The sequence below is a fragment of the Lytechinus variegatus genome, chromosome 7 (genome assembly GCF_018143015.1).
Source record: "Lytechinus variegatus isolate NC3 chromosome 7, Lvar_3.0, whole genome shotgun sequence".
NCBI classification, from domain to species: Eukaryota; Metazoa; Echinodermata; class Echinoidea; order Temnopleuroida; family Toxopneustidae; genus Lytechinus; species Lytechinus variegatus.
Window position 1 is genome coordinate 16,626,459 of NC_054746.1, and position 24,233 is coordinate 16,650,691.

At 36.9% G+C, this 24,233-nt stretch overlaps 1 protein-coding gene across 1 annotated transcript; it reads left to right on the plus strand.

Moving 5' to 3' along the window:
- The first annotated feature begins 472 nt into the window (after positions 1-472).
- Positions 473-22,933, plus strand: LOC121418577 (sulfoquinovosidase-like). The gene is made up of 5 exons (XM_041612513.1): positions 473-505; positions 12,037-12,386; positions 12,984-13,175; positions 18,960-19,331; positions 19,730-22,933. The coding sequence occupies exons 2-5, from the start codon at positions 12,051-12,053 to the stop codon at positions 20,999-21,001; spliced, it is 2,172 nt and encodes a 723-aa protein (XP_041468447.1). The 5' UTR covers positions 473-505; positions 12,037-12,050; the 3' UTR covers positions 21,002-22,933.
- Positions 22,934-24,233: the final 1,300 nt, after the last annotated feature.

Here is a 24,233-nt window from a genome sequence, read left to right on the forward strand (position 1 = left end):
TCCTCCTCTTATTTTTCTCTTCTTTTTTTCTTCTGTCTTTCTTCTTCTTTTCCTTTTTCTTTTCTTCTTTCTCCCTTTTTTTGCTCTGCCAATTTTTTTCTGGGGGGCACGTGCCCCCCAGGCCCCCGTAGCTAGCTACGCCACTGTTTTGAAAAGTACAAAAGTATACACTAATTTATCACTACTTTAAAAGTACTGGTACTTCATAACAGCTTTTTCCTTCTTTAAATTTTGAAAATTTTCTAAACCCATTAGTTGTTTTAGCGAGGTACACATCCTGCGTATTATAAATTTCCTCTTCTTTTTTTTTTACCTCCCCCCCCCCCCCCCCCCCCCTTTTTGTTTTGCTCCGCAGAAGGGGGGGGGGGCGTATACTGATTCTTCATGCACTATGCTGTATACGTTGCGCTGCGTAGCTATATCGATAGCCTATTATAGCCCGCTAGCTAGCGCTTGCCCGGCCGGCCCGGTCGATACGAAGACGTCCCTCGGATCAAGATATTTTGTGAGTAGGCCTACTAACGGTAATATTTTCTAATCATACGAAATAGCCAACGAATCACTAAATTTCTAAAAATTTCATTTCATGATATAATTCGGATAAAGTGATGGTCCTTGTTGCAATGTAGTGATGTTAATTATAACATGATTATAGCCTGTGTGCTGTGTAAGTTAACATGATGAGGTTTTGGTTACACTACATCTACAGTAACGGTACCGTACACTTCACAACCGATACCGCTACATTACGGCGCCAGCGCTACTACACAGCTACCCGTCGATCCCGTATAATATAGCGTATTGTACCGGTACCGTACATAGCGGGTAGCGGTGCAGTGAAGTGTGAAACTGACTGGAGCTCCTGCCTGGGTTAACCAATACCCAGTCACTAGTCGTGTCCAGGCGACCAATTCTAGTAAGTCATTTGGAAAAATTTACAAGCGAAGTTTCATCAATTTTTAGTACAAAATATTAGGAAATATTATAGAGAACAAAATAGAATATGATTACAACTATTGAATTAATATAATAATTGTTAGTGTAAATAGATCGACAAAAAGACATGAAACTTGAAAGAAGGCTTCAAAAATGTAAAGTGCACCTGATGACCCCCCATCCTACACAGTACATGAACCATCATGTGAGTTAAAAGGGCATGCCAATAATAGAACTACTCCTCGGGCAGGGTGACCAGATTTCACAAAATGAAATACGGGACAATCGACAAACAAAAATAAGCAAAGGAGGCTACACAGTGTTAGACTTGTGAAACAAATGTTTGGAAGGGAGGGTGAACGAAAGAATGAAGGAGAAAAAGAAAAAAGAGATGAATTTAGAAGAAAAAAAAATGAAGGGGAAAATGAAAGAAAAAAAGAAAATAAAAGAAAGTTAAAATAGAAGAGAGAAAAAAGATTTTCCATCATTCTTGGAAATGAATATGGGAAGATGAAGAAATGTGTGAAAGACAAAAAGGAGAGAAAGGAAAAAAGAACGAAAAAAAGAGGATGCAGAAAGAATGAAGGAAAGAGAAATGTTTCCTTCATTCTTTGAAAGAAAGAAAAAAACAGAAAAGGAGGATGAAAGGAAGGGAAAGAAAGAATCAGTGAAAAAAATTAGAAGGAAAAGACAAAATAAAGAATGAAAGAAAAGAGGGGAGAGAGGGCAGAATGAAAAGAGAAAATAATGTAAGGAAAGAAAGAACGAAAAGAAAAGGGAGAGGAAGGGAGAAGGAAGCAAAGAAAAGTTTAAGGAAAGAAAGAATAAAGGAAATAAAAAAAAGGAAATTTAATAAAGAAGGAAAGTAATAGAAAGAAGTAAAGAAAGAAAAATGAACACAGAGAGGAAGGTTCAGGAAAGACAGATAGGAGGAAATAAAGATAGAAGGAACAAAAAAGGGCAAGCAGGAAAGAGAAGGATGAAGAAAGAAGGATAGAAAAGAAAAAAAAGGAAAAGTTTAAAATTAAAGCAAACAAAATCCAATCATCTAACAAAATGTGTTTTAAATATATTTTTAAAAATAGAAAAACTAAAATATTTTATAAATGAATAAAATTTCAAAGTAAAACATTGTCAACTTTAAAATTAGATGAAACATCGTGACATCAATCTTGAACAATCTTGACTTAAAACGAAAGCTGAACTAGATATGGAAACTCCATAACTTGTTCCTCCGATTACATCTCCAAATCAGTAATCTGAGAATCCATAATATCATTGTACAAATTTCCTGCCGATTTTGTGATTATTTTGGTGGAAAAGCTGTTTATCATGTCATTGTTTGCACCAATGAAAATTCCTAAATTATACAAATTATTAATGAAGTATAATTAGAATTCTATTTAATAATAAGAAGTACAAGTCGAAGAGGTTAGCATATCCCAGGTGTTCAGGCAGTGGAATCACACAAAGGAGTTTCAAAGTAATTTAAAATTCAAATGAGGCATCGAGCCCGAGTCTCTATAAAAGGACCCGCTGTCCGTACGGTATTCATCGTTCAAAGTAGATTGAAGGTTTAAAGAAGGTAAGAACAAAGAAGAAAGAAAGTTGATAGATAAATATTTTCTTCCTTCACAAAAGGGAGAAAACACTCCCACTGTATCGTATTTTATTCATATAACAATCAAATCACTTTTAGCATACCCTCAGACAATCTTTCATTCATGTTGAGAATTCACTCAAGTACAAAAAGCATTCTTTCATGATAAGATATCACACACACAACAGACTTTGTCATCTTCTGTGCTGAATACGACATGAAAGGGAGGGGAAACAGAAGGAAAATATTTCCTGATTGTGAAAAGGGTGGGACCTCTTCGACTTGTACTTCTTATTATTAAATAGAATTCTAATTATACTTCATTAATAATTTGTATAATTTAGGAATTCTATTACATAACACTCGTACAAGTCTTCGGAGGTTAGCATCTTCAAAGCAATCACACACAGAAGATGGCATGTTAAATCTGACGAAGATAAAAAGCACATTGAAACAATTAGATTATTTATTGAAGTTTATTTCATGCAGTCTCAATGCCGTGAGAACACGTTAAACTGATTTTTCTTCTTCAATTCCTTTCTTATTTGTTTATTCTCCAAAAATAAATACACAGAAAAGGAAAACAGTAAAAATTCCTTACAAACAAGGACTCTCGTTTGTATAATGGAAACTACATAAAAATGATCATCTAGATGTTTGAAGCACTGTTCAGAATTGTAACGCCAAAAGATTTACTATTATCTGGGAATTTTAGATAAAATTCGGCAAATGTCCGAGCGTTAGACCAATCGGCTGTCTTCAAAATCTCATTTAGGGTAACACCTTGAGCAAAAGCTAAAGATGTCGATGCACTACGGAAACTATGAGCAGAAAAAATGCTCGTATCTATGCCAGATGTGGACAGAATGGCTTTCATCCACCTTGCTAAGGTACATGTAGTAACAGAATTATGTGGCTTTCTTGATGAGATGAAAAGCTTGGTCTCTTTGTTTACTTCCCTAAGAGGTTCAGTACGTTTGATGTATTCTTTTAGGGTAGTCAAAACACAAAGTTTTTGATTAGCGGGGTACGCTGGTAATTTTACAACTTGCTTGTTGATACCCTTTCGGGGTGTTGAAGTCTTAAGTAATTCTTTGACATAAAAAACTGCAAAGTTCTCAGACATCTGCATTGAACTAATATCTAGATACATAAGAGTCTGTGTCCGTTGGGCAGAAACAAGAGTCGTTAAGGCTAGTGACTTTTGACTCAAACTTAGTAAGGACAGGTTAACATTATCTGGGAGCGAAGAAAGATAATCTAACACGGTTGACACATTCCAAGTATGATTATACTTTGGTCTAGGGGGGTCTTTGTTAAATACCCCTTTTAATAAACGAACAACTAGTGGATGTTTGCCAATAGGAAAACCATCGATCGCCGTTAAAATAGACGAAAGTGCAGAACGATAAGAGTTAAGGGTTGAATATGTTTTCCCTAAGGAATGTTGATATGCAAGGAAATTAACAATGCTGTTTATAGACGGGTTGTACATATTAGTCGACCGTTCAGTACACCAACTACGCCATATCTGCCATGCAGATTCATATTGTTTATTTGTTCCTGGTCGCCAAGAGAATTCAATGAGTTCAGCAGCTTGTTCCGAAATTCCTGTTGAACTCCATTGTTGGCGGAGATAAGCCAGGCGGCTAGTTGAAGTTGGAGTTTGTGTTGAGGGTGGAGTATGAGGCTGTCCTCTGGAAGTAGGATGGGGGGTACTACTAGTAGGTCGAGGAGTATTGGAAACCAGACTTGTGCTTTCCAAACAGGTGCTATGAGAATAGCCAATTGTGTGTTGTCCTTTCTCACTTTGTTCAGAACTCTACATAGAAGACAAAAAGGGGAAACATGTAAGGAAATAAATCTTCCCAAGACAAAGAGAAGGCATCAATAGCTATTGCCTCCGAGTCTTGTTTCCATGAGACGTATTTGGATAACTGATTGTTAAATTTTGATGCAAACAAATCTACATCTGGCAAAAGTTGAAATCTGTCTAACAATGATTTAAAAACAAATGGTGAAAGGGTCAATTCTTTATTGACGTCGCGACGGGATAGTACATCAGCAGTACAGTTATCGGTACCAGAAATATGTGATGCAGAAAGCAAATTGTTTGATTCAAAACACCAAAGCCAAATTTGTGCGGAAATAGAATTTAATCTTGGTACACTCCCGCCTAGATTATTGATGTATGAAACAGCAGTACTATTATCCGATTTTACATGAATGTGTTGGTTCACACATGTGCCACACAGAGAAAGCAGTGCATTCTGAACTGCGAGTAATTCTAACCCGTTGATATGCAAATCTTGATGCTTGGATGGCCAGGTGCCTTGCGTAAAAGAGTCATCTTCATGTGAAAATGCACCCCATCCCGATCTACTTGCATCTGTAGATATTGTTATGCTAATAGATGGATGCTGAATAGAGGATCGGAATTCCTCTGGTGTCTTAGAAAGCCACCATTGAATTTCAGCGCGTACATGGGGTTCGAACACAAAATACGCATCAAAATTATAATCAGAATTTTGTAAGGCTTTCGTTTTTGCAAATTCAAGAATACGATAATGTAATTTGCCTGGTAGGAAGGCCTCAAAAAACAAAACAATTAAACCAATAAACTTTGCAAGATTTCTAGTTCTGATCTCTTGGCTACTAAGAATAGTCTTCCCAAGCAATTGAAAATTCTTTATCTTTTCAATTGGCACACTGATCGTCATCTGCATTGAATTGACGACAAAGCCGAGAAATGTGATAGTAGTCTGGGGCATCAAACTTGACTTGGCATAATTAACGGCAAAGCCTAATGATTCTAACAAATTTACAACATATGACATGTTATCCAAACTTTCCTGTCTAGAACGAGCAAAAATTAAAATGTCATCCAAATAAATCATTGCTCGTATGCCTCTTTCTCGAACTGAGGCAACGACGGGTTTCATAATTTTGGTGAATACCCGAGGAGCTGAGCTCAATCCAAAAGGAAGACATTGAAAACAGAAGAATTTTTCGTCCCATGAAAAAGAAAGATATCCATGTTGGCTGGGATCAATGGGTACAGAAAAATATGCATCTTTAAGATCGATCGTAGTTAGAAAATCATTAGAAATAATCAAATCTTTGACCAAATTAAAATGCTCCATTTTGAAATGTTCGTATGTCACGAATTTATTAAGTTTTTCACTCTTGATTATCGGTCTCAAACCTCCAGATTTCTTAGCAACAGTAAATATTGTTGACAAATACATGCATTCACGTAATGGAATTTCTCTAACAGCTTGTTTCATTAGAAGGTCAGCAATTTCTGTGTCGATTGCGACTTTTTCTTCCTGAGTAAATGAAATAATACTCGGATGATAAAACTGGAAGGGAGTAGATAAAAAATCTATCTTGTAACCCGAAATGGATGTTAAAATCCATGGGTCGGAGGTGATCTGAGACCAGGCATCTTTGAAAAACTTGAGTCTTCCTGCAAAAATTGGGGTACTCACTACTTTTTTGCCTGTCTATGAATCGAAGAGCCCTGACGACTCTGGTCCGCTGGAAAGCGTGGGGGTGAAAGCGGTGGACGAGACATCATTGCTGGAGCTCGAGAGCGGCTCCACTGAGACGATCGTTGTCCCTTAAAGTCATGGCGACGGTGAGTGGAAAAATCGGTTTGCTTCCTCTGGGTGTGGCGACGTGGGGCCTTTTTGTCCCACATTGTACGCTTCAGCCACATTTTTTAGGGTACTCTGTATATCTTTCCCAAACAACTTCTCATCCAAGGGAGTATTCCGGCTACACAAACCCTTGTATTTGGGGTTGATATAGGGCTTGATTTCCGCCCTCCGATACATACTTAACTCATAAGAAGCATGCCCGCTTAAAGTGAGCCCATCAAGAGAAAACTCTTTAATGCGTTCAATGTTCACTGGCCTCTTCTGAGAAGTTGCTGCGTGTAATTCTTCCAAAATTTCCCCGTAGGGAAGAAGTCCCTGCACAACATTGTTTTGCAGTTTCTGGAGGCGAACATCGTTAGACCGAGCTCTACCCGAAATAGTTTGCCAAACCTCAGGCACAACGCGTGGCGTACAAGGTTCAGGGGCATTGCTGGGGTAAGATATCGCGATGAAATATTCTCCAAACTCTTTCTTGGGCGGGAGAGTAACCGCTTTAGTAAGCCTTTCGGCCAGCTTATCAAATTTGGCAGGGCCAACACTGATGCCAGTGTCGTATAAATCGGCATCTTCTCTGATATCGAGCTCCTTGGGTTCCAAATCGACGTCTGGGTCGTAATGGACTACTGGGGTCACGGAAGATCCAGCATCCGACATAGCATCCAGCTCGTTGGGCCCCGCAAGGAGGCTTAATATGTCGTCATCACCCCGAGGGGGATGTTGTTGCTGCACAGCGTGCCAAGCACGTCTGTCGAAATGCTCACTGGGAGCTAAACTTTCATGATCCATATACCGAGACAACGTCTCAGTTTGCCGCTTAATCTCAGCAGCCTGAGAAGTCAGGCGTTGGTTAACATCCTCTCCTAAGGAGAGGAGCGGCTCTGTTCGTTCCGGTTGGGCTTCGTCGGCCATGGAGAAAAGATGTTACTGGTGTAGAACTAACGTCACTGCCTGCACACAAGGAAAAGATGAATACCGTACGGACAGCGGGTCCTTTTATAGAGACTCGGGCTCGATGCCTCATTTGAATTTTAAATTACTTTGAAATTCCTTTGTGTGATTCCACTGCCTGAACACCTGGGATATGCTAACCTCTGAAGACTTGTACGAGTGTTATGTAATAGAATCTGCTCCAATCCTGCTTAGCTAGTAGCCTGTCACACACAGACAGGAGGCCAGTTCGTTTGCAATGTATAGACCAGTTCGTAATTACTTCATGGGCAATTTTGGTCAAATGACCTTTCATTTCTTTCATCATGATAGGCAGATTTCAAAGCAAGATATTACGCAAGCTTGCCTTACATAGCAGGATGAAGGAATTGAATAGACCAGGTGACCAGAATAGCACACCAATGAACGCTTAATGAAGGTATTTGTTGCATTCCTACTTTGAATGCATATCTTAGCATGTTGCACAATGTACTTGACAAACTGTGAAATACTAGTCGTTCGTGGAAGCATTGTTGTTTTTTGTGGATGTAAATAAAAATGACAATTCAAAAGAATATATGAATAATCAAGACATCAAAGTTGGTGCTTATCTCATTAGATTTTAAAGCACCATGTCACTTTAGTGCAAATGACCTTCTTCTGATCATGCGTAGAATATTTTGATCATGCGCAGAAAGGAACTACGAACTGGCTTATTGGGTTAGCAAGAAAATCACTGCAGAACTTGCAAAAGTTTAGTTATCGATTTCATTGTCTTCGCATCGTCATCTGTTGGTTATTTGATGAAAATTTGTCACCTTTTAAAAAAGGAATCAACTACATTTCGTTCTATATTTTGAAATATGGGACAAATAGGCGTCCCGGGAAGGGTTTGTCGGGATGCCGGGAAAGAGGAGCAAAATATGGGACGATCCCGGGAAATACAGGACGTCTGGTCACCCTGAACTAGGGTCAATGTTTAGACTCAGAGTCCGGAGATTAATCCACTGGGCCACAATTTTCTGGACCTTTACATGTCTATGGTGTTACGGGTGACAATAACTAGGCCTACTCTTTGTACTGCTGGTGTTATTGATGCTGTTTGATCCATTTGAATTGAATAATCTATGGCCATGCTTATGCTTCTACTTTTCAGGACAGAATCAGCGTTTCCATATGTGATTAGTCCAAAACACAGTTGCGTCCATGCTTGCTTTCTTTTTAAACAACTTTTCAAAACGCCGATCGTAAACTCACTAAAGGTGCATCTGTAAACGTCGTTTGACCAGAATCAGGCTCTCTGAGAAAAGAGAACCACGATAATTAACGTATTTAATTGAGGTCATTTGGTACATGCTTCCGGTGAGATGAAAATCCGTGAGCAAATACAGTCGCATTGCTCCATGGTCGCATGTTACCTCCACGGAATTGCCTCTCATCTCCTTGTTACATTTGCATGTGTGATAATTGATTTAATCTCTATCACTAGTATTACTCTTCCAATTTGTCATCACGATGAATGTTGAGGGATTTACCCCTCAAAAAACCTGGAACATGTGTAATAATGAGGAGACATCGCCAGATACCTCAGTAGCATAAACAAATATATGTTTTATTATTTTATTACGTATACTTTAATATTCTTTATTTTTTTCTCACTATTATCCTCATCATGGTGGAAATTATATGGCTATGTCAAGTAGCTCCATGCAATGACTAAAATATCAGAAATTGTTCGATGTTTAAATAACAGTCAACATACCTTCCCCATAACAACACTCAGAAAAAAAAACTTTCGAGAAAGGGCGCGCCCAATTAGACCTAGCTTTCCCGCTCAACGAAAATTACAATGCGAAACCGGCCGGCTGGAGTTTATGATTTCGCCTCTGAAAATTTAAGCATAAACTGCACTCCCAGAACCACGTTTATGATTAGCGTTTTGAACAACATTTGAAACGCTGATTCTGTCCTCGCAATGGAAGCATAAACACACCCTCAATCTCTTCCTTACTGTTATTGTTAAAGGGGAAGTTCACCCTGGCAAAAAGTTTATTGTAAAAATAGCAGAAAAAATAATAAAAAATATTGACGAAGGTTTGAGAAAAATTCATCAAATAATTAAAAAGTTATTAGAATTTCAATTATTTGATTTGTGACGTCATATGTGAGCAGCATTCCTACATGGCGAATGGTAAAAAATCAATGAAATGTCATTTTCTCAGAAAATTGAAAATGGTGTTTACTGTACCTTTTGTATATCAATAGACAAATCATTTCACACCCGAATAGAAAACAAAATTAAGTCATCAGCAACCATATAAAATTTGAAATTCATGCATTTTATATTACATAACACATGGGGCAGCTGCTCGTTTATGACGTCACAAATCCAAAACTTTGAACTCTAATAACTTTCTTATTCTTTAACGGATTTTCCTCAAACCTTCACCAATATTTTTTACTATTTTTTCTGCTATTTTTACAACAAAGTTTTCTTCACCGTGGACTTCCCCTTTAAGAGGAAAACAAAAATATATAGATTTATATTTTTTCATCACTACTAAAATCATATTCTTGCTTTAAAGCACATATATTTTACAGTCATGAGTAACTGGACACTCTCCCTAGCTAATTTATAACAAGTGCAATGGTGCACATCCAAGTACAAAGCAATCCCTTCAGGGGGTACCTGGATTAGTGATAACTCTGAAAAGGTAGGAAGTAATTGACCAATGAACAAAGAGGAGGAAGCAGAGCTCCTAAACAATTGGTCAATGGCAGAGAGGGAAAAGAGAACTAGGACAAAGTTGGCAGGAGTAAAGAGGGAAAAGAGTAAAGACAAGTTGGCATAAGTAGAGTGAAACATACACCATATTATATTTTGTATATGCAAATACAACATTTATAACTGGAATTAAGTATTAAAATTGAAAAATAGCACCATTTCAACTAGAATTTGAGAAACAAAATAATAAAATTTACAGTGGGAAGTGAAAATAGTCCCCTTTTGTGCACCTTGCTCTTTTGAAACTCATACGTTTTCTTCAAGTTCTGTAATTTTTCCTGTAAGAAGTTTTGTAGACTTTTTTGTGAGCTGGGATATCTTGTGATGCTATTTGTCAATGAATCAGTTTGACTTTGGGATTTTCTGAGTTATTGTACTGTTTTATTTTTCATTTTGTTTTTAGTTTTCTACATTAATCTGATTTCATACTTATATGTAGGTCAGTATCAAATGCCTGGAACTCAGATATCCCAGTTTAGAGTCTTTCAAGCAACATATCTATCATATAAATTGTAACTTGTAAGCTCTAACCAGTCTTCAACAGTGGTCGTTTCTTTGTATTCTGTCTAGTGAGAAGAAAAATACTCTCATGATATTAAACCATTTATCTATTGTCAGTCTTTTGTGGACCATTTTTTTTTAGTATTCTTCATTAATCTAATTTCATACTTATATGTAGATGAGTATCAAATGCCTGGAACTCAGATATCCCAGTTTAGAGTATTTCAAGCAACATATCTATCATATAAATTGTAACTTGTAAGCTCTAACCAGTCTTTTCTTTTTATTCTGATATCAAACCTTTTATCTATTATCAGTCTTTTGTGGACGTCTGTGCATTGAGCAGTGTTGTTTTCAATTGAGAATCCTGGAAAGTTTGTGAAACAGCAAAGTACATTCCACACCTTTCTGTCTGAATGCACTAGTGGGTTTATGAAGGATTCGAAGCAGGGAACATGGTGGCATGTTGTGTTCCATTTGGGAACTATTTGAAAGCAAAACTAGGGTTAAAAAGGGAAGAGAGATGGTGAGGTTGAGAGTTGAGACATATGGAGAAATCTACAACAAAACTCACTTCAAAATTCTAAATAAAAATGAAGGCATTTATGATGACACTGAGAATGTACACATTTTTTTTTGCATTAAAAATTTAATAAAAGTAGTACTACTGATGACAAGAATAATGATAGTATTAACAACAGTAATAACAATATTGATAATGAATATAAATTTCAATCATAAAGGAATGTCAGTGAAAATAATTAAAGCACAACTGAAACATAAACTTAGACCTTGATCCTTGATGAAATAATCCCTGTTGCAGCTCACTATGGTATAGACTATATATTCTACTGATATGGGTTTAATAATTATGTTGATCAGAATGATATGATATACATGTAAACAATATATTCATTTATTATATCTAATGTACAACAATTGTCTCCAGACACAAATCGCATTGAATGTCAATGACAATATCACAAGGCATAATATTTCTTAAATGAAATAAAATCAAACAACATATCCATACCATTTAGTTTTGATTACAGAATGTGATGACTTAAAACAAGATTTAATTCTCATCTGAAATTCCTCATTTTCCACTCGTGCCTCTTTTTTTAAACCTAGTGTGCTTCTTGCATGAATGTGTTATCATTGGATACTGTTACTTTAAAAAACTTAGATGTTTCTGAAATTATGTGTTTTCACTCTGTTTCTCCAACTCATTCACACAACAATGAGAAATATGTATTTTGCCATGTTATTCTCATGAGAACATATGAAATTGAATTTCACTCTGCTTTCTGGGTGTATTTGCTGTTCTTCACAAGTTTCAAACCATACAAATCATGCTTCTCTATTCTATGAAATGCCATACTTACTTGGGGGAAAAGTGAGTGAATGAACCAATTTTCTGATTAAAAAAAAAGCCTTTGAGACCTAGATGCACATAAGGTCTTTACCAGAAAAGCTGCCCATTTTACATGTCTTGTTTCTCTGTCATGCATGTTTATACCATAAGAGTTGAGTGCCCCTCGTTTGGAAAACGTAATGCAGATTAAAACAAAAAAAAAACTAATTATGATCTTGAAATTCAATTTGTTTTGCACACAAATTTGCAGATTACACAGTCACCATGGGTCGTATCAACAAAGTTTGCACGATAGTCTTCGCTTTTACCACCTGTGCCTCTTTGGCTTCTTGCGGTTCATTTCATTTTGATGAAAGTGACAACCGCCTGTCCGTGAGAGCCAATGATGTCCTGATCATAGACCACAAACCACCTTCTCCCTTCATTTTCATCGGCACAGGATCAGTCACAACTTGCAGTCTTCATGGTAATTACAAAATCAACGATTTTGTTGAAAGCAGGATTCCATTGCAGAAATTCTCTGTTGGAAAAGAAGAGAGAGGAGAGCAGAACGTTGTTACTCAGAGGGTCACGTTCAGTGTTTCAGGGTGTGATGCACAGGTAAAGTAAGAGACACGATAGATCAAGCAATTTTCATTTATTTAGTTCAGATGTTTCCTCTGGATTCACTGATTCTTCTACTACTCTTATTTACATGTATAATGAAATTTGAAAGTTGAATTGTTGAGCAATCATTTTATTTGTACAGAATTTCACCAGATTGCATATTTACCTAAACATGTTTGCTGTACATGCCAAAGTTATGTGAACCCTAATTCAGTTTTAATTGTTTTGCAAGAAATCAATGGATCTTGTCCACTTGTCATTTTCATGAAAGTTAATCAGTACAACAGTGGATTTGAATGTGTGCAATCATGAATATACTGGTGTCTGTGCCTAAGGCAAATCTCGTGCAACTTCAGTAATCTCTTTGACTTTGGCAAAAATCAAATCGGAATATGAACATAATAAATGTTTGCATAGTCTGGTTGAAATAGTGCTCTGAAATAAGGCATAATAATAAATATTCAAAATTATTTTCTGCTCTTAAAATGCATATATTGTTAGATTGCTATATGCATTTAAAACCAGTTGTTTATTATTTTTATTCTAATGAAATAAATTGTAGGATTGTTATTATTTTGTTGTCGTCTTCAGAGAGCTGTTGCTGTGGACTTTGTGTCCTCTCCAGAAGCTATGTACATTGAGTTTGTTGGGATTCCATCTGATGTTGACCGAGTATGGATTCGCCTTCATGCCGAAGAGGGAGAAAAGGTGTATGGAGGTGGGGAGCAGTTTACATACTACGACATGAGAGGGCGCACTTTCCCTCTCTGGGTTCAAGAGCAGGTGAGTTTTGTCTCCCTATGATAGAGAATTGTGAATAATAAATTAACCTTAATAGTCCTGGGGTCCGTTGCAGAAAGAGTTGCGTTTAAACGCAAAGTCAAAAAATCAATCGCAAGTCCCAGATGTGCGCTGTTAATTGGTTGAAAATCAAGTTGCGCATGATTTTTTAGAGTTGCAATTGATTGCAACTCTTTCTCAACTGTCCCCAGGGCCCTGTAGCAGGAGTGTAGCTGCCTTTCTTAAACTTCACCCAGTGATACTTAATTTCTTAAGTTCGAACACGCTACTTGAAGACTCAAACAACGGCTTTACAGTTTTATTCCTTCTTCAACTTCTTCCGTAATAATGACAACATGTAAATCAACAACTTGACATAAAATGTGGCCATGTAATGAAGTTTCTAGGTCGACATAACCAATGAAAAGCAAAGAAACCTTTAACCAGCAACAAGTATCAACCAGCATCAATTGTCAACAACCAGTGTGGTTCAGTGAACAAACATATAAACACAGTGTTTATAATATTCATTTGTCAATAATAACATAATTCAACATGACTGAAGAACTTGTTAATAGCTTCAAATATACCCACAGGGAATAGCCTAGGTCTCAATGATACTAATGAAATGTACAGTGGTCAAGGATATCAATGTGATTAAAGGAAACCTGAATAATTGATCATATTATTTGAGTTGAATGACTGTTGTATGGTAAACAATAAATTGGTAATCAATTACTGTAATTTGATAAATCTGAATTTGTGCAATATAACTTCATTAAACTTGTTGGCCTAATAATTGTAATGTAATGAATAAACATCATCGCCCCTTCTTTAATGACCTTAGTTATCTTAAAGCAAATATTATTGAAATCAATATAAGTAAACAGAAAATATATAACCAACAATTAATAATAAGAACTGGTTAAACAACTGTAAACCATGATGAGTCATATATGTGATTCCTAAACTAAACCAAACAGTATTCAGATATCTGGGGCCCGTTGCATAAAACTTTTTACCTGAGAAAACTCAGGTTATTTTTACCAGAGATTTTGCCCTGTGTTAAAGTCAATGGCAGAAATCAGACTAACCTTAGTTTTCAGTTTTTACCAGAGTTTTCTCAGGTAAAAAGTTTTATGGTGTGTATCCAGCATCAGATCCTACAAAGCATTTCATGCCCAATTGTCTGGGGACAATAGTGACTCTATTATGCTTGTGCATGGGCCCATCCATTTTTTAGTTGTAGTTGATGCTGGATACGCTAGTCGGCTAGTGGATATTTTTATAATAACATAATACAGTCATAGAGTAATAACCAAATGATCTCATGCCTGAGCGAGGAGACCTCACCAACCAAACGATATATAATACCAGTTGAGTTCTACAACTAAATGATTTAAAAGAATATTTATATCAATCTCAGAAATTAATGTAAATATAATCTTCTTGTATGATCAATAAAAAAGGTTCATGTGAACGTAATAGCACACAATAATACAAAGCATAATTATCTCTTTATAAAATATAAATCAAATCTGACTGAACACCAATCACTTTTTATTGGTCTGTTTGTACAAGTATATGGGAAGGTGGGGTAAGATGTGGCACTTTTTGCATTTTGCATATTAGAACAATTGGTATGACTAATAATCTTGTAGAAATAAGTACCATGCCTTTAAATTTCATTTTTGGGAAATATTTTTCACCTAGATATATAACTTTCTACCCCCACACTGAAAGTCATTGTGACCTTTGAAAAGAAAATTATGTCAAATGGCTCAACTTGCCCCATCTGTGGGGTAAGTTGAGCCACAAAAACTATGTACAAAATGTATGTGGGAAGAACCGGCAGGCCAATTTTTAATTTAAACTCTTTTTACTTGCTAATTCTCTACAAATACTAACATCCTCGTAAAGTAAAAGAACTGTCAAATGAATTTGCTCTGTTCTGCCTGCATATCAATGGCTTTTTAAAGTTTTTTTTTATGATACGTTTCCATAAGAATTACCATGGCTCAACTTGCCCCATGTTTGCTGGCACAAATTACCCCAGTCCGAACTTAATGCAATATTTTTCACATCCACACATTCCTTATGTATCCATCATGTAAAGACTATGACAAGAATGAGAATCCATACCTGAACTAACAATATTGTTCGTATTTCTTTACTATATTTAAAGATGTTTGTGGGTAAAAAGCACTGATCTATTTCACACCTTTTTTTTAATACTTTTTTGGCTGAAATTTGTATTTTTCACTCTAAAAAAGTACTTTTTGTTTCAAAGTTGAAAACAATGTGGTGGAGTTCAGGGTTATATAATGGGTCATCAATGCATGACACCACCACAATGTTTGACTCATTCATTATTGGCTTGGGGGTGGTGGCTCAACTTACCATGCCTTCCCCTACATTATGAAGTAATGCTCGATAGAGAGCAAAGTCCCAGTTTTCCATCACTCAGATTTAAGCCAAAATTACATAAATGGGAATATGAAATGTTACATTGGCATTATTTCAAGTTCTCTTTCCACTGACTGTATACAATATACAGACATGTATACAGTATATGTTAATTATATATTCTGGCCTTGAGGGGAACATCAAATATATTGCTCACAACAGAATCATATTCGCCAGAGTCTTTAGACAAGGGCAATATGGTTCTTTTAAGGGCAATATGTTATTTGATGTTCCCAGAAAGAAGAGCCAGTCAATGTTTTTATCATCCAAATCAGATATCTCGAGCAAAAATCTTGAAAATGGAGGTATTTCTATTTAAGAATAGGGTTCTGTTGTGTCATGTTTATATCAGGGGCTAGGCTCTGCACTTTACCATAATGACGTACTTGTAAGCACCCGGATTCAGCATTGTCTTTTTTATGACGTATACTGTTGATGTGGGGATCATTATGAAGCATACATCTATCTATGCATCTTCAAATGCCCGGATGTGAGACCTGGGAAAATACAAAGTTATAATATTTTGCACCATATCTGCATGCAAAGTCTATGCATCTTCAAATGCCCGGATGTGAGACCTGGGAAAATACAAAGTTATAATATTTTGCACCATATCTGCATGCAAAGTCAATACGCGCATAGAGACCGAGTAAAATACAAATAATATACCTATACCTTCCTGATTTTCAGAAAATCTAGGGCAATACGGTTTTGTAAATGATCAGCTCAGATGTCTGATACTGGAAATAATGGCAAATATACCAAATTATATTCATGCCGCCACAATGAGTATAAGATGATAGCAAACCATGTACACAAATTTACAATCAATTATAAATATCAATCATATACACTCCCCTCCAAAAGTTTGGGAACACCTGCCTTCAGTGTATGTTTTTTTCAAACTTTGATAGACTTTACTGAAGCTAAGCCTCATAGTACAGCTCTATTTTTGTCTTAAAGTGAAGGCTATACACCAGTGTACATTTTATCATTGATTCAAACAAATTAAAAGCTCTTAGGAGACGTGCAGCTGCCAACTGCCAAGGTGGGCAGGCTACCAGTCAAGATGGCATTCTCTAAAAAATGCTAACTTCTTTTAACATTGTTCTGTTTGGGGTTCTATTCTGAAATATTTCCCATTATTTTGCGATGTCCTCAGAATTTGTTGCTCAGTATTGTTCATAAGACAGTTAATTTATGGAAATCTGCATCTTTATCCTGGAAAACTGACATCTGAACTTGACAAATTCCTAATCCTTTAAAGAAAATGCATGAAAGTGGAGTTGACATCAGTGCAATTCGAAATTTATGAACTCAAAAGTTATTGAGAGTTTTTTACACTTATTCCAGTGCACCTTCATTCATTTTGCCTATTCAGTTTTTCTTAGTCAGAAGTCAGTCACAAAATTAAAATGGCTAAGACAAGACAGCTTTCTTTGGAAACACGTCAGTCAATTGTAGTTTTGAGGAAAGAAGGCTACTCGATGCGAGAAATAGCCAGGAAACTCAAGATCAGTATCCATGCTGTTCACTACAGCCTGAAATGCAAAGAGGCCACTGGGTCTAATAGGGACAGTAGACGAAGTGGTAGGCCAAAACAACATGTCCTGCTGAGATTAATACATTCGGGTGAGCAGTCTACGCAATCGTTGCCTGACTTGCCCACAGATTACAGCTGACCTCAACAACACCCGTGAGATGCCTGTATGTTCTTCAACTGTTAGAAGACGCGTCTCTGTGGAGCAGGGCTGATGGGCCGTGTGGCTTCAAGGAAACCACTCCTCAAAGAAAAGAACCGGAAGATACATATAAGGCTTGCTTGTGCTAGCAAGCATAAAGACTGGTCTTTGGAGCAGTGGCAGAAGGTTCTTTGGTGTGACGAATCAAAGTTCGAGGTGTTTGGCAGCAAGCGAAGTACCTATGTGAGACGGAGAAAGGGAGAAAAGATGCTACCCCAGTGCATCAAGCCAACTGTGAAACATGGTGGTGGTAACGTCATGGTTTGGGGTCGCTTTGGTGCAGGAAAGGTAGGTAGCTTGCACAGAGTAGAGGGTATCCTCAACCAGCACTGCTATCATTCAATCCTACAACAGAAGGCCATCCCTTCTGGGAAACGCCTGATCGGAGAAGGATTCGCTTTCCAGCTAGACAATGACCCAAAACACACGTCAAGTATATGCAAAGACTACTTGAAGAAAAAGGAAGAGAAACAAGTCCTGGAAATCATGGATTGGCCGCCCCAGTAACCAGTAAATAAATGAGTTTCCATGATCAAGAAAAAAAAACTGACGCCCTTTTGATTGTTATTGTGGTTATTCAAAATATATGATTTATTGTCTTTTACGTTTATACAATAACATTTATTAATTTTTTTCCATATCAGTGGAACACTGAGTATTGTTAAATTTTATTTTTGTGTCTGACTTCTGACTAGGAAAAGGAAAAATGAATGAAGTTGCACATGTATTAGTGTAAAAGCTCTGAATAACTGCAATAACTGCATGTTATAAAATAAGTTAGCATTTTGAGAGAATGCCATCTTGACTGGTAGCCAGCCATTTAAGAGTATAAATTTGTTTGAATCAATAACAAAATTTACACTGCAGTATAATATTCACTTTAAAACAAAAATTCAACTGTGCTATGAGCCCGAATATCAACAAAGTCTACCAAGTATATAGAAAAACACAAACTGAATGCAGGTGTTCCCAAACTTTTGGAGGGGAGTGTATATATCATATGATATAACTTTATGTTATGATCATACCTCTTTTATGATATATCCCCTAGGGTATTTTTATGCTCATTAGTCTTTTTATGCTTATTAGTCTTAGGGAAACTGTTATCTCCCAAGGTCTCGGCTATGCATCATGTTATTGCAGAAAAAAAATCGTAAGATAGAAAATAACATAGTTTATATGGGTTTTCATACCAAGATTTCACAAAATCTAATGTATGTTTTTATTAAAATGTTATTTTAATATAAATATTGTAATATTTACCCATGAGTTGGTGGTTATGAATCGGGTAAGCATTTTATGCAGTGACCTGTTAGATGCTTTGTCTGACAAAGTGATTTGTCCAACAGTTGCCATAATAACAATGATTCTTAGCCAATAAAAATAAAAGAAAGCTGACAGCTCAAACAACCTGTCGGATGAAATGCTCCTCATCACATACATGTAGTAATCATGTTCAAAATTAATGTGAATGGTCCATATTTTAAAGAATACTCTATACTCTACATTATTAACATTTTCTGTTGTTTATTTTATAATTGATTATATGTTTTCGATGCTTGCTTGCTGTTATCTACAGGGAGTTGGAAGGAACAAGAGTTCGCTGATAACACTGCTTTCCAACAACAATGATAATGGTGGAGGCGATTACTACACAACCTACTGGGCTCAACCAACCTTTCTTTCATCCAGAAAGTACTACGCCCATTTTACTACCACAAGCTATGCAGAGTTTGACTTCCGCTTCAATGACTTCCACGAGGTGTACATTCTGAATGATTCCCCAGGGAAGGTCCATTTCTTCACTGGACCATCCTATGTGGATCTCGTCAGTCAGTTTACAGGCTTTCAGGGTAGACAGCCACCTGTCCCGGACTGGGTGTACAATGGAGTGGTTCTTGGGCTACAGGGCGGTACAGAAAGAATGCTGACATACTTGAAAATGGCACAGGTAAATGTCATAACATTGGAACAGCTTTCATTTCAGATGACATTCAAACTACTCAAGAAACTTGTACATCTTTCAAGAACCTACATGTATGGTATGTTCGATTACATTTCAAATGTGGAGCACTCTATTGTCTCCCCATCATGACTGAAAGTTCACTTTCTTACCCCCCTCTTACCAAAAGCGAAGAAGATGTAACAGGTTTATCAATAGCATCACCACTTAACAAGTGCACATAGTGAGGAACATAGTGCCTAAATCTAAGAGAAATAACCACTAGAATTATCATTCAGAAACAACTTCTTTCTTTTCATCCATCTTTTCACTTCTCTAACACATTTCTCTATCAATCAAAGACTTCTTTATGAATTTTTAATCATCTTTTTTATTTTTGCTCTTAGGACAGTAGCATAAAGGTCAGTGCTGTTTGGATCCAAGACTGGGCAGGACGAATCAAGACTTCCTTTGGGAGGCGCATCTTCTGGAACTGGGAGTGGGATCCCAAACACTACCCAGGCCTTGATACAGTTATCGCTGAGCTCAAAGAACTAGGTATCCAGGTCTTGGTTTACATCAATCTCAACCTCAATCAGAAAGGGAACCTCTTCAAGGAAGCTGAAGATCTTGGCTATCTTATCTTGGACAAAGATGGAAAGTCTTATCTATTGGACTATGGAGAGTTCATCTGTGGCATTGTAGACATCACCAACCCTCAAGCTGCTCAGTGGTACAAAGACCGTATCATCAAGAAGAATGTATTGGAATTGGGAATCAGTGGGTGGATGGCGGACTTTGGGGAGTATTTACCGACTGATGCCTATTTCAGCAATGGTAAGTCAGGTATGGAACTACACAATGCATGGCCAACACTGTGGGCTCAAGTCAACAGGGAAGGAGTAGAGGAAGCAGGCATGTTGGGAGAAGTTCTTTACTGGATGCGAGCAGGGTTCAGCGGTGCTCAGAAGTATGGTGTAATGACATGGGCAGGGGATCAGTTTGTTGATTTCAGTTTGAGTGATGGCATTGCCTCCGTCATTCCAGCTGCCCTGTCTCTTGGTTTGTCAGGTTTTGGATTGTTTCATTTCGACATTGGAGCATTCACCTCTCTCTTCAACTACACGCGCACCGAAGAACTGCTGTTTAGGTACGGGGAAATGGCCGCCTTTACAACCATGATGCGAACCCACGAGGGCAATCGCCCTGACGAAAATCTCCAGTTCTACTCCAACGAACGCACCCTCTCGCAGCTTGCCTATCATACACATATTTTCTGTTCCCTGAACAATTACAGGCGCATGGTCATCCAAGAAAATGCAGAACACGGCATACCTGTCCAGCGACCGCTCTTCTTGCATTATGAGTCCGACCCTAAGTCTTACAGCTTGAAGTACCAGTATATGTTTGGTCCTGATCTGCTTGTTGCCCCTGTGTATGAATCAAAAGTGGAAACCTGGGACGTCTATCTTCCTCCCGATGACTGGGTCTTCCTGTGGGATGAGACCATTGCATCTATGGGTGGTGAAACCGTAACGGTCGAAGCACCCATTGGTAAAATCCCTGTCTTCTATCGACGTAAGTCCCAGTGGGCAGACCTGTTCGAAGAAGTTAGGGATATCCGTAATAACTTTGATTTTGAAAATGGGCACTGCTTCAAAGATAAACCATGCTCATAGACATTCATCTTGATCCTGTCTTCTATCGACGTAAGTCCCAGTGGGATGCAGTGAAACCATTGCATCTGTGGGTGGTGAAACCGTAACGGTCGAAGCACCCATTGGTAAAATCCCTGTCTTCTATTGACGTAAGTCTCAGTGGGCAGACCTGTTCGAAGAAGTTAGGGATATCCATAATAACTTTGATTTTGAAAATGGGCAAAGATAAAAAATATCAAAGATAAACCATGCTCATAGACAATCATCTTGATCCATTTGTCACAACAATTTGATTTTGTGATGAAATATCAGTGACATAATGAATTTTGAATCCCTTGAAATACTCTTGAAATATGTTCTATGTAATTACTGAAATGATATTTTCTTGCAAATACCCATTTTACATTTTAATCATCAATATCAAGTCATAAATCACATGACATTTTTCACTTCCATCATTTTAACTGGAAATGGATTACATAATTTTTTTTCAATTTGTTGAGCAGCAATGTTTTATTTTTTCCTTGTACTGTCCAGCATACTTTTTACATTGTGCATTTTCGTACTTTGTGCTGAGCAATATTAATTCAAAAATGAAGTTGTATTAAGGATATAAATTTTCATTATTGTCTTTTTTAACAGGGTATTCTTAGTTTGGATCAAAATACCTCAGAATTATTATCTACAGTTTCTTGTTTTTAGTCAGCCAGTAAAATATCAGGTAATTTTGTAAAATTGCTCAGAAGTAGTTTTTTTTTACAATGTGCATTATTGTACACTACATTTGAGTTGAGTTGATTTTATTTCTACATTTAAATAAGAAAAGTATATAAAAGTATAATCATTTTTAAACATTTGTATATCAATAAGCAAACACTTTGCAATATAATGTTTAACATATAAGTAACATTATTCTAATATTGATTATACCTAGAAATTTTTATCGTTTTTAAAACCTGTATATTAATTAAAAATATACATGTATATACCAGTATATATATGATATCTTCAATTGAAATATGGGATACTGCCATCTCAAGCTTGGAGCTTGAAATTGATGGAGGCCTAAAACGATAGGGGAATTTAAAACCCACCTACATTGCACTACAGTGCAGCATTTAAGTACGGCAGTTAAGATCAATATTATACTACCGACTTTGGCATAATGAGATGTTGGTGCCATTTGTTGTGACTCGCTTGTTCAAGATTCCAGGTTTTTATAACAGGTGATAGGTCGGTGCCTGAAAATATTTGTTTTGCAGATTTCTTTCATTTACTTCTTTGATCAGGGTTCTAAAGACATGTAAATCTTTGATGATGAGCTTGTGGTGCTTGTTGAAGACACACCCATCTTTTATGTTGTAGCTCACCTAATGTGACACTATTGTCAGTTTTTTTTGTGTGTGTCATACTGAACTGTCCCCATTTATACACAGTGGTCATTTAATTTTTTTTTTTTTTTTGGGGGGGGATACTTTTCACAACCTGCCTAAATGTGCTTATTTGCTAAAGCCCCAGGGGAAATTCATTAGGGATCAAACTACTTCCTGAGTTTTTGACCACTGCTCATGAATGGGTCGTGTGGTCCAGTGGTTAGAGCATTGGACTCGTAATAGCAAGGTTGTGAGTTTGAATCCCAACTCTGCCATTGTTTCTACTTTAATAAAAAGGTCCAAGAGTGATATCCGTCGTCTGTAACGTCAGCCACTATGACTGATTAACCTAGACGTAAAATGTTTCCCAGGTAATTGGTTATATACCAGCTTGGAGTTACCAGCAAAATGCTGTCCTGCCGAGTTCCTACGGGAGTTACCAGAAACAGAAACAAAGTTGGAACCAATTTTCTTCTTAGGGTAAAAAATTATGATTCATTTTCCAAATGTTTTGGAAATTGCAAAACCATAGCAGGGGTATTAATCACTTTTAGTGATCTTTCTAGTTGGAGCATGAATTGGTGTATGGTCGGGGGTCCTAAAGCTACGCACCACTCATCGCGCATGCAGTTTTTAATGGCAAATGCGCACTTTGTGTGGAATTGTGACTGCAGAGTGACGAACGATTCCTATTCAATTTTTTCTACAGAGGCTACAGTAAATCTCTAAATGCAGAGAACACCCACAACTGTTTTGATTTTTTGAGCTATATTCTCTTTAATTTCATATTATCCTATAATAGTATGAACATATTTTAGAAATTGAGGCACAGGAAATTCTATTTTTCTGCATGATAAATCGAGTGCGTAGCTTTAGGACCCCTTCTAACATCGGGCGGCGAATTCAAGAGGTGTTCGGAAAACACGGCGGGATTTTCGTATTAGTGAGTTTTGTGATACTTTGTTCTTGCTTAATGATCTTTAGAATATTTGCCACAAGTTAGCGACAGATAATTTGTTCAAATATTAAAATTGGCATAGTTTCTATCGTTTGTAAACAAAGTGCGTAGCTTTAGGTCCCCCCATCATACATGTGTGATCATAAATGTCCAACCTCCAGTTCATAACCTAGAATAATATGAAACTAATTTATAAGATGCATGTTTTATTTCGATCAGAAATTAATTGCTTGACAATAGTGTGCAATGTACTTCATGATGTCTTGTGTCTTTCACTATATTTTGATGAATAGATCAAATGCATTGCCCAGGAAATCATTGATAGGTACATGAAAGTGTGTTGCAGTTGTTGTTTTTTTCCTTCAAACTTACTGTGTGTTGCGTTCACATAGACCTGTATAGGTATAGCAAGTTATGAGATGAATAATGCCCTATTACTATTAGGCAGCGTTACATACTTATTTGACGTGGTAGAACTATGTTCACCTGCTTTCAATTTTGTGAGATGCAATTTTCGAAAGCACAGCCCTATTTTATACAGGAAAGAACCATTTTATAATCAAGTGTGTATGCTTCCCAGTGTCATTCAACAATAGGCTCGAATATACTCGACCCACTCTCTGGAATAGTTTACCCAGTGAACTTAATTAATCTTGCCGTTAACTCGTCTTCTTTGAATTTAAATGTTAAAGTATTCTTATGAGCTTGTGAATTGCTTCTTGAAGCCATTTTGGTATGGGGTCATCTAGGGGTCAAAATGTTGAATGGTATGAGATCATCACTTTTTTTTAAAGCTTATTCAACTTGCTCTCATTTCATAAGTGTTTTATCATTCTGATTTTAGGTTTTTGTCTTTTTAATGAATTATATTGAGCTATAATGAATAACCATCATCCAGCATATGCAGCTTGGGCGATGCTAC